Here is a 12,449-nt window from a genome sequence, read left to right on the forward strand (position 1 = left end):
AACAGAATACGATAAGAAGATGTTGAAGAGGTGCAATACGTTCAGCTGAGAGAGGAAAACTATGGGAGCAGGAGTAATGAGAATACACTCTCCGATGGAATAGGCAAGGGCACCAAGACTAACAAGGAGAAAAACAAGAGAGAGAGGTAAGGGTGGTTCGGAGTCTGTGTGCTATTTAACCATTTTTCCTTCCGTAGAAAGACTCTCAGGAGGCGCTATGCTCCAATGTTGTTGCAATGTGCTTATATGGTGTGTTGCACATATTTGTTCATTATATGACCCTCTATAAACTTGATGAACACTATTTGACTGGTCAAAACCATCACTTTAAGTTCTGCTCATTACTCCTGAACATATCATGGTTTACATTGAGAAAATATACAACATAGCTACTATTGTGAAATAGTATTTTTTTTGCCTTGTTTGGCTTAGTTATTATGACAATGAATGTTTGTTAAAAGAACTACACATTTCATAGTGCCACAATGTTTTTGTTACTGCCACACAATATTAGCAGATAGATAGTAAGTGCAGAGGGCTTTAGATATTCATTAGGTCAATCCAGTCTTTAATTTCCTATCTTTAGGAAAACAACAGATTTTGACCAGCTGATCCAATATAAAGTGACAGCTTGTACTCACCACTGACTGGCTTCCTCACTATGAAATGACTTAAATGTTAAATGTATTCTCTCTCTCTCTCTCCCATAGATAGATACACTCGGATCCGGCAGTCTGTTGTGCCACTCAGACAACAAGCTCCCCCTTTGGGGACTCACTTGATGAGAGAAGCTCAGGATAAAACCAAACCAAAGCACCCCAAGTACTGAGATTGACTCCAGATCAGTAAACCTAACTGCAAAACTTCATATTAATTCAAAAAAAAACATTGTTACTTCAAAAACAACTGACAGAGATGCTGATCCAGGATCAGTTATTGGGAACGGGAGCACTTTGTTGCTACACTTGAGGGAGAGTGAAGACTGAGAGAGACTGAGTGGGGCTATGTTTCTCCTCAGGTGCAGGCAGACAGACCAGACAGGATGTGGGATTAGAAGGAGAGAGAGGAGACCGTTTCACTAGGGTCACAGGTGGTTCTGCTCAGGGGCTAGAAGGAGGCCTGGGGGAGGGGCAAGAACCCTGGCTGTCCAAACTGGCCGTCCGCGTTTTCCACTGCAGTACACAGACACACACAGACATACACACACCCACAGACACAGACACAGACGCATGCACGCACACGCACACACACACACACACACACACACTTCATTAGACGATAGATATTACACTGTTACAATATCTGACATTGACTATTTATCCTACGTGTGATCCTTGAAAAAAACGTCTCTATATTTTTTACTATATGCAATATTCATGCCTACAAATTCTTCACACACTGCAACGTGATGTTTGAACTAACCTCTTTCTCTGATTTCTTGGCCTCCAGTAGGGGGTGCCAGTGTGCAATGGGCTTGCGTGGGTACGCCAGCATCTCGTTCCAGTGGCCCTTGCCAAGCCCCTCAGCACTGCACCCCACACGGTTCACACCAATGATCTCATTGTGACCTACACTGCAGGGGCCAGACAACACACACAACATCAACACAACAGTACAGCTAATCCTGCTCTTCAGAGACACTACATTACAAAATAATGCAGGATTGATTTTATAGCTGAATTTGTATTACAGGCATTACAAAATTGAAGAAAATAATATTCTGGGAACCCACCAATGTAAAATCGTTGCATTCACATTAAAAAAGCTAATTTGGCAAAATTATTTCACCCCATCTCCAACCCTTATAACAAGTATACATTTAGTTATCAGAAGATACAGCTGCAAGATGTAAAGTTAAAAGGGAGAGGTGATAATTAGCAGGTGCAGTTCATGTGAAGATAAAGCTGAGTCATAGTTAAAAGGAGACATTTCCATATCTCTTTTAGAGATAATGTCTGAAATGTAAATGGTATGAAGAAAGGGTTTGTGTTCCAACAACTACAAATGGTAATGGGACCAACAAAGTCCCCTCCGAGGTTGAACCAGACCAGAGGGGATGTCTGTTCTTCCTCATCATAATCCTGGATCTAAGGGACGGACTGATACAAAACAAGGATGCCCTGGCTGATACCCTCAAAGTAGAGTCGGTTCGCCAGTCGGCAGCAGCCATGTTTGTTGATAAAGACTACCCTCTGAGCTTCCATTCAACCAAATAGGATCGCAAGGCTTTATCGTTGTTTTTGTTTTATACAGACGTTTGGTGATTGACTAGGAATGCCTTGGAGATTGACCAGTCGATCTTGATCGGCCGGTTGGCGACCACTGCCCTACTACCATTCACCTCTCCTGGCAGAGCAGAGAGCTCCTCCACTGTACTGGTCTTCTAGTGACTGACTGTTTTATAGTTACTGTTCTGCTTCCCTGACTCCTGACCTATTCTTTCTATTTGTTGTGTTGTTCTTTAAAAAAAAATAGATATCCGACGCAGTGTCCTATTCTAGGGGCCGTATTGTGCTGACTACAAAGATGCTGAATATTCTGAGAGAACCGTCCAGTTGAATTTTTTGGACAGTGCTTGACAGACTGTTACCAAGTAGCCGGCCAACGTGCATGCCAGATTTTTCTTATGGATGCCAAGATTAAATCAAAGTGTTATACGCACAAGTCATAGTCCATGACTGAGATGTGCAGGCTGACGTGGTCCATGCTGTCTGGGGGAATGTCGAAGATGATGGCCTCGTTGTACGTGGGGTTCAGAGTGTTCTTCTTGATGGTCGTCTTCTTCTTTTTCAAACGCCTCCCGTCACAGACAAGAGACACTTTGACGTAGGGATCTGAAGTGGAAAAGAGAAAAAGCTATAAGATGTTTATCAGGATGTAAGTTCTATAGCCACATTATCTTGAGATCAATCGTGGCACCAGAAATCTCCTTGTGTTTTCATGCTCCAATGTTAGCCTCTGCTTTGTGCAATTTAGAAAGAGATTCTGTACATTTACCGCTAGAACATTTGACATGCAGCATCATCAAGGACCCCACATGGAGCTTGAGGTTTGATACCAACAGGCTCAGAGACAGTTTCTATCTACAAGCCATCAGACTGCTGAATAATTGAACTGGACCGACCACCTGCACTGATTCTTCGTACCTTAGCACACATGCACTCACTCACTTACACACACACCCACACAGATATACACTCATCCACACACACACACACGTTTGTTTTACTATTCTTGTGGGGACCAAACAATTGATTCCCATTCAAAATCCTATTTTCCCTAACCCCTAACCCTAAACCTAATGATAACCCTAACCCTAACCCCAAAACACTAACCCTAACCCTCAACCTAACTTCTAACCCTAAACCTAAACTCTAACCCCTAACCCTAATTGTAACCCTAAAGCTATACATCTAAACTAGGCTTTTTCCTTGTGGGGACCGGCGAAATGTCTGGTCCCCACAAGGATAGTAAAACCAAAAACACACAGACACACATTCATGCTAGACACACATCCCAACTGCTGCTACCAGACTCCTATTATTATTGCTAAATACTGCACAATTTAAACACTTGTCCCCCAATCCCCCCTTCCCCAAAACATGTGTAAATATTGGACTATAAATTGTGCCTTCCTGTATTATAATTATGCTGAGATGTTTATTCTATTCTACTGAGCCATTTACTTTGTGTTCCTATTCTTATCTGTTCTTATTTCTTATTGTTGTATTGTCAAGAAGGAACCTGCAAGTAAGCATTTTGTTGGACGATGTATACCATGTGTATCCTGTACATTCGACTAATAAAACATGCAGGTATTGTTTCAGCATGTGAGAACATAATGCTATTCTCATTAGGCCTACAGTGACCTCAACATAACTCAACACATACATTTTGATGCAGCAGCTGCATCGATCAATTTCATTTCCCATTTAAAGTATATTTCCCATGTGTATTATACTCCCACGCTTACTTGAACCTAAATATAACAATAACATCCTTGAAAAGGTCTGGAATAAATCTCTGTACATTTGATATTGATGAGTAAACACCTCAGTTATTGAAAGCAGAGGAAGCGAAAGCCACTGAAATAGTGCTTTAATGGAATAAAGTGAATGCGTGGTGAATGCTGATTTCAATCTTCATCCGTCAGCTCCTAAAATCCATTATGTCAGTAAACTAGTCAGATGTAAGCTGCCTTAGATCCATACACAACATTATAAAGACTGCTTGCTTTGCAACCAAATATGCTTCAGGGTACAATTTACTAGCCATGGTTTACTGCACACAGATCCAGTTCAATCCAGCAACAATTGGGAGACATTTAAATCCTCAACTGAGAAGGGATATTAAACTTGTTAAAATGTCGTTAACAGTGAGAGGAAAAATAATAACAAATAATACAATAATTGTTTGGAATAAATAATGCCCGATTCGTGACATTTAACTCAGAGTGAATGTCACTTGAATTCGCACGCAAACATGTTTCCTCTAATGATATTTGGTTATTGATAATATAAACTGAATACGGAACAGCAGATTGTTAGGCTGTAAGTAGTTGTAGATGACATCTCCATATTGCCAGTGGTGAATATTAATAGATTCTCACAGAAATAAAAATAGCTGGAGAGGACTTCCCTTTGTTTGCTCTTTTTATTCAACATTTGAGAACATCTATAATTTGATATGTTACAGCCAGGGTTTATTTTCTTTGACTCATTATGAAAAACAATGACACACACACACACACACACACACACACATAAAGCTTGCCTACCTGAGTATCCAGTGATATCCATGGCCTTGAGGTTCCTGCACTTGATGACAGTGAGAGTGAGTCGTCCTGCGGTTGGCAGGTAGCATAGTGAGAACATGATCTCTCCCAAGTCTACACTCTCCTGTGGGAACAAACAGAGAAACAAACTGATGTGACACACAGCACTGGAAGGATGCCTTCAGGCCCTACTGGAGCAAGGGCAATAACATTACGATGGAAATGGATTGTGAAGCCAATGCTATTCCAAAATCCCTCAAGAGATATTGGTGTGAAACCTGTCATCACAAACAGAACTGAGTATCAGGCTCACGCTCAGGAAGTTGTAGAGACAAATCTGCAGGACAGTGAAAAATGTCTAATTATGGCCACCTGTGGAGTGTTAAACGTTTAAAATGTAATGTTAGTATTTAATGTGGAGTGTTAAGCGTTTAAAATGTAATGTTAGTATTTCATGTGGAGTGTTAAGCGTTTAAAATGTAATGTTAGTATTTAATGTGGAGTGTTAAGTGTTTAAAATGTAATGTTAGGATTTCATGTGGTGTGTTAAGAGTTTAAAACGTAATGTTAGTATTTAATGTAGAGTGTTAAGCGTTTAAAATGTAATGATAGTATTTAATGTGGAGGATTAAGCGTTTAAAATGTAATATTAGTATTTCATGTGGAGTGAAAGTTTTGTTTTCACTCTGTCCCGGGGTGTTCTGACTAAGCTTCATCCCATGAACATGCATTAAGGTTGGTGAGGTTCTAATCACTTCAAATGGGCTATGGTGAGCCTCCCCTCTGACTGACGAATCCCATGACTTGGGATGGGATGTGGACTTAATGTCTCAAGCACTTAAAGTTGATTTAGCTAAAGCACTCCAATGGGAGAGGGAATTTGGTTGATGAAGACACAGTTGGATTCTGTGCAATAATATGAGTGCACAGCAAATGTGACATAAAATACTTTTTAGACTAGAGCATCTTAGAATTCTACTGTGGTACATGAACTGTATGCAATATTGAAAATTACAGTGGGTTACAGTTATGAAATGGCGCTAATTAATCATTGTGGAGACTTCAGAAATGTCAAAACAGTTGGCTTACACACTGTCCCCTTGCCCTCTCTGTCTGGAGATAATATTACCTGTTATTAATGCCTCCTTTCTTTAAAACAGTATTGCTTTTCACGGCATCAGTGCAGGTTTGCAGTAGCCAAAGGGCCAGGATTAAAGCTGGGGTTGGGTGTGGTGCGAAGGCAAAGCCAAGGGATGCAAGGGTCAGTGTTATGAGGGAAAAATGCTACATTTAGGGTTTGAGCCAGGATTAGAGTTCAGATTTAAGCTGATTCTCAAGCAATACAGACCCACCCATTCACTTCCTCTGAGTTTGTGATCAGCCACTATCATTTATCACCACAGGATGAAACATTGGATACAGTAGGCCTACCTATAGATGTATAAATCATGCCTACCTACACATTTATGCATCCTGCGGCCTATGATTAGTGAGAAAACCCTCCCAAAATAGTTTGTATGAATCAAACATGCTATAAGACACTGCCTGAAGTCAATAAGTCTTCCACCCCACCCTCCTCCCAGCCCTCAGCCGCCTCTACATACTTGATCTTCCTAATTCCAGTGTTATTGATGCATCCCCCATTTGTAAACAGTACTTCCATTCAGTCCAAGGCTCATATAACAGGTAGGCCTAGTACATACTCCTCAACCCCTTTATGCCTGCTACTGCATCATCAATGCAACAATTACATTTAGAACCTTCCTTGTCTGCATACTGCATACATTACTTTATACAAGATGGTGGTTGAGGGAGTTTTGGCTGGGAGTCCTTTCCTTGTTCAATAATATGTGTGTGTCAAGCAACGAGCCAACTGCTTTCTGCCACTTTAGCAATAACTACTGGATTATTGAACTGCCCTTCTAAGGCAGCTGAAGTCCAACAATACTGGCCACATAAAATAATCTGACAGAGGTACCCCTCAGACCAGAGAGATGCCAGAGAGATGCCAGAGTCATGCCAGATTGATGAAGACGCCAATAGAATCCAAACTGATGCCAACAGCATAGTGCACTACTCATCAAGACATCCTCAGGACACCGTCCAAATAGAATTACAGTCAAATATAATGACCACTTCAGTATCTCGTTGGAGGGCTCACATTTTTCGCCCAGACAGTTTCATGACCTTTGCGATGATTACAAGTACTTTTTATGCCTTTAGCTTATAATTACTGTCATTTCATATGACTAGAATAAATTCCTACTTTAACAAAGGATTTATGACACGCTGAACTCGCATTTGTTCATCTTTTTGTTCTGGGGGGGGGGTCATATGATTTGAATGACGTTATTATAACTGCTTTCAAATGTAAGTAATGTTAACTCTAGCACAAACAGATCTGGGATCAGGCTATGTCGACTCTGCTTTGAGTCAAAGACAAACAGACAGATGTTCTTACAGTTGTGGCGTACTGAATGTCCCTCCAAATGTCTGTCTCCCTGGAGAGGTCTGACGTCTCAACAAGGTTATCCACCACCACCTCCCCGATCATATCATGTCTGGAGAACCTGTCAAAGTCAAACACACTCATGTGGAGCTTCCTAACGGCCAGCTCGTCATAAGGCACGGGGAACTGGAAGGACTCGTCAAACGTGGGGTTGAGCGTCTTCCGGTGGACGCGCGTCTGAAACTTCTTGCGATCTGGGAGAAGATAAATTTTGACGTAGGGGTCGGAGCTGCCACACAGGTCCTTGGCGGGCAGGTCGAAGGCCTTGAGGATGTTGACCAGGAGGGCCTCATTCTCATAGTCGTACTTCAGCGAGAAGTTGATCTTCCCACAGTTCTTGGCGTTGCTGTTCTTGGCGGACTCGTCTGTGTCCAAGGTCTTCTGTCTGTAGAGTTCTGGTTTGATGCGTCCGATGCTGGTGGGCTGCTCGTCCTCGTCCGCATAGTCGTTGCCCAGGTCCAGGCTGATCGACTGCATCTGCCTGGGCAGGTGCCTTTTGAATGAGCTGTGCCTGCAGAGACAGAAGAGAGAGGAGGGAAAAATATGAGAACCCCACTAAACCATGCAGCCTGTATTAGCGATGGGCTGTGTGTAAAAAGGCAGAGAGAGAGGAGAGGAGGGAGAAATATGAACAGCTTCATTGTGGCGTCTGGAAAGGTCAGTGTTTTGAAAAATTGCTTGAGTGCCCAGCAGGTGAATTCAATTCCAAGTGGTTTCTCGATCTTAATAGTGTTTCTGCAACCTAAAACTACATGGTCCCAAATTAAATGTTTTTTTTTTTTGTCATTTAGCAGACACTCTTATCCAGAGCGACTTACAGGAGCAATTAGCTCCTTGCTCAAGGGCACACCAACAGAATTTTCACCTAGTAGGCTCAGGGATTAGAACCAGCGACCTTTCGGTTACTGGCACAACACTCTTAACCACTAAGCTACCTGCCGCCCAATGTATCTTAGTCAGTAGTATAAACTGTCCTCATCTTAGGGGGTTGTTATTCAGGATGGGTATGGGTATTTCAAGACAACAGGGCACAGAGATTATATTATTGCAAAACTATTCGAGGTACATCCAATAATTAGACCCCCCATTGTAGTTGTGGCTATGTAGAATAATGTCTGTGGGATTGTTTTTCTGGTGATTGTACGCTTTTAAGTGTATTGCATTACTTCTCATGAAGTGGTCTGGAGATATTAGTGACCTTATTTTAAATGAACAGCACCAAATGGCTCACAGGCTGAAAGTAATACAAGGGCTTGGGAGAACCGAAACAAATTGAAACATAATAGTCTTTTCACTAAGATAATCATGTAGAAATTGTATTTTCAAACAGCTGTAGAATAACAAATTGAATTCAGATAAAAGTTAATTCATAACTTTGTTAGTGCCGTTATTAGGAGATTTGTGAGGTCCCTATGACATTTCTTTATAACTGACTATAGATATTTCTGCTGACTACCTGACCAATTCAGTTTTTCTGACCATGCCTCTGTGTATGTGTGTACTGTACTGTATGTGTGTGTTTGTGTGTGTGTGTGTGCGTGTGTATGTATGTGTGCGTGTGTGTGTATGTGTGTGTGGCTGTGAAATACTCAAGTGGATTCAGGTAGATTTTCTATCTTTGTTGCCATTATGTGGAGATTTGGCCTGTACTGTCCCTGTGTACATGTCAGGTTTCTATGAGGGGGTTCTTTAAACTGACTTTTGATATTTCTACCAGAGCCATTCAGTTTTTCTGACCATGCCTCTGTGTGTGTGTGTGTTTCTGTGAGAGAGCATGTGTGTGTGTGTGTGTGTGTGTCTATGACCATTTGTTCTAACCTGGTGGAGGAAGCGGGCTCAGTGGCCTGCCGCTGCATGCGTTGCGTGCGCCTCAAAAAGTGCTCCCTCATCGAGAGCTCCACCTCGGCGGGGATGTCAGGCGACGTGTGGCTTATCTTCACAGCAGCCTCCAGGAATCCCATGGAACCCATCGGGTCTTTCACCTTATCCGTAGCCATGGTGACCGGTGACTTCTGCTGGTTGGGGCTGGGGAGGAACTTGCGCTGGTGGTGGTGGAGGGGGTGAGGAGGGTGGAGATGGAGGTGGAAGGGGGGGCAGTCGTCTGGGGGACCGCAGGCCGGGTTGAGGGCTGCAGAGCTGGAGGAGAGGGCTGCTGCCTCTTTATTCCGCAAATAAGGCACCCAGCACAGCTTCCAGGAGGCGAAGGCACAGAGAGTCAGCAGGACCAAGCCACACACCACAAACACACCGAGGAGGAGGCCAAAAGTGACGTCTGGAGCGGAGCCGCAAGGACAAAATGCAGGATCACACAATATGGACAAACAGATGGTAGTGACAGTGAGAGAGAAACAGAGAGAATCAGAGTCAATTAGATTGAAATACAAAATATGGCACAGTAGATTGGTATGCGCAGTGCTGCAACACAGTAACACAGTAGATTGGTATCGCAGTATCAGTGGTCTGAAAAATGGACCATGCAACTGAGTTAAAAAGTAATTACAGTTAACTCTGATAAATTATAAATAATCTATTTCAATAGCAACAAACTCTTGGGAGATGTGCCACAGTGTCAAAAACTCTCTCTGGAGATAAGTTGCATCACTGAATGACTGTCTGTGTGTCACGTTCGTTTAATGACGGGACAGACCAAGGCGCAGCGTGATATGCGTACATGTTTATTCAACTAAATAAATACACGACAAAACAATAAACGAAACGAAACGTGAACTCCTAAGGTAGATACACACAACATACCTTACACGGAACAAGATCCCACAACTCAATAGTGCCCATAGGCTGCCTAAGTATGGTCCCCAATCAGAGACAACGAGCGACAGCTGCCTCTGATTGGGAACCACACCGGCCAACATAGATCCACACATACTAGAATATACAACATAGAACATACACAACAAAGAATATACACACCCTGACTCAACATATAAGAGTCCCCTGAGTCAGGGCGTGACAGTACCCCCCCCCCAAAGGTGCGGACTCCGACCGCACAACATAAACCTAACAGGGTAGGGGCCGGGTGGGCATTCCGCCTCGGAGGCGGATCCGGCTCGGGGCGTGACGACCTCTCACTCTCCGCCTCCCTGTTGCGCCCCTGGTCTGGTCTGGACTTTGGCGCGCTGCTTCTCCTCCCCTTCCTCCCACGATACACCAGGCCCTGTCTGGACCCTGGTGTGGGAGACCCCGAACCTGGAGAGGGGCTGATGTCATGGTCTGGACTGGAGCCGCTGACCGAAGCTGGACTGGGCACCGGTGGAGCGGACTGTTCTGGCTCCGGAGTGGAGCCGCTGACCGGAGCTGGACTGGACCCCGGTGGAGCGGACTGCTCTGGCTCCGGAGTGGCGCAGCTGACCGGACCTGGATCAGGCACCGGTGGAGCGGACTGCTCTGGCTCCGGAGTGGAGCAGCTGACCGGAGCTGGACTGGACCCCGGTGGAGCGGACTGCTCCGGAGTGGAACAGCTGACCGGCACTGGATCAGGCACCGGTGGAGCGGACTGCTCTGGCTCCGGAGTGGAGCAGCTGACCGGTGCCGGACCATGCATCGGTGGAAAGGGCACAGGCCGTGCCGGACTGGACAAACGCACCACTGGTCTGGTGCGAGGAGCAGGCATGGGCCGGACCGGACTAGGAACATGCACCACTGGTTTGGTGCGAGGGACAGGAACGGACCGGGCCGGGCTGGCGACGCGCACCACTGGCTTGGTGCGATGAGCAGGAACAGGCCGAGCCGGACTGGTGACGCACACCACTGGCTTGGTGCGAGGGGCAGGAATGGGCGGGGCCTGACTGGCGACGCGCACCACTGGCTTGGTGCGAGGAGCAGGAACAGGCCGGGCCGGGCTGGTGACGCGCACCACTGGCTTGGTGCGAGGAGCAGGAACAGGCCGGGCCGGACTGTGGAGGCGGACTGGAGGTCTAGAGCGGAGAGCTGGCACAACCCGTCCTGGCTGGCTGCCCACTTTTGCACTACACGTGCGGGGTGCTGGCACAGGACGCACTGGGCTGTGCACGCGCACTGGTGATACAGTTCGAAGAACTGGCGCAGGATATGCTGGACCGAGGAGGTGTACTGGAGACCAGGAGCGTTGAGCCGGCACACCCCGTCCTGGCTGGATGCCCATCTTCGCACGGCACGTGCGTGGTGCAAGTACAGGACGTACAGGACTGTGCCGGCGCACTGGCGACACAGTATGTAGCCCCGCATAACACGGAGCTTGCCCAGTCATACGCCTCTTCGCGTGAGTACAGGGAGTTGGCTCTGCTCTAACCCTAGGCTCCGCCAACCACCCCGTGTGCCCCCCAAAAATGTTTTATTGGGGCTGCTTCTCGGGCTTCCTCCTCGACCGGCCTCCTCCGTGTTGCCGTTGCTCCTCTCCTGCCTGGGCATCTAACTTAGCCCATGGTCCTCTCCCCGCAAATATCTCTTCCCATGACCACAAATCGGCCACCTGTGACATGGCCATTCGCTCCGCCTGGGCACGCTGCTTGGTCCTCGTTTGGTGGGATCTTCTGTCACGTTCGTTTAATGACGGGACAGACCAAGGCGCAGCGTGATATACGTACATGTTTATTTAACTAAATAAACACACGACAAAACAATAAACGAAACGAAACGTGAAGTCCTAAGGTAGATACACACAACATACCTTACACGGAACAAGATCCCACAACTCAATAGTGCCCATAGGCTGCCTAAGTATGGTCCCCAATCAGAGACAACGAGCGACAGCTGCCTCTGATTGGGAACCACACCGGCCAACATAGATCCACACATACTAGAATATACAACATAGAACATACACAACAAAGAATATACACACCCTGACTCAACATATAAGAGTCCCCTGAGTCAGGGCGTGACACTGTGTTGTATATCTGTATGTGTGTGTGGATGTGAAAATGAGTAGGGGGGTGGGGTGGGCTTGGAACAGCCTCTCAAACTCATTTATTTGTCAATATTATGAATATGGGATCCAAAGACCTGGAGAGCCACCAAGAATGCTAGCAGGCAGCACCAAGGACAAACATTCATAAATGAATTGAGAAGATGAAGAAAAAGCACCACATTGTTGGCTTGGCTTTGCCCGGGGGTACACTCGCCAAAACGTTATAAATATATTCTTGACGCAATGTAATTATTTTTCTCCAC

At 45.4% G+C, this 12,449-nt stretch overlaps 1 protein-coding gene across 1 annotated transcript; it reads right to left on the reverse strand.

The window, feature by feature from the left end:
* Positions 1 to 1,100: 1,100 nt before the first annotated feature.
* LOC311116024 (synaptotagmin-6-like) lies at positions 1,101 to 9,553 on the reverse strand (the record flags this gene model as incomplete). Its single annotated transcript, XM_084191155.1, has 6 exons — positions 9,102 to 9,553; positions 7,236 to 7,794; positions 4,778 to 4,898; positions 2,663 to 2,834; positions 1,423 to 1,573; positions 1,101 to 1,172 (listed from the first exon to the last, which is right to left on the reverse strand). The coding sequence occupies exons 1-6, from the start codon at positions 9,278 to 9,280 to the stop codon at positions 1,101 to 1,103; spliced, it is 1,254 nt and encodes a 417-aa protein (XP_084047281.1). The 5' UTR covers positions 9,281 to 9,553.
* Between the last annotated feature and the right edge of the window lie 2,896 nt (positions 9,554 to 12,449).

Source organism: Coregonus lavaretus (assembly GCF_964263955.1).
Source record: "Coregonus lavaretus genome assembly, contig: HAP1_SCAFFOLD_2811, whole genome shotgun sequence".
Classification (NCBI taxonomy): Eukaryota; Metazoa; Chordata; class Actinopteri; order Salmoniformes; family Salmonidae; genus Coregonus; species Coregonus lavaretus.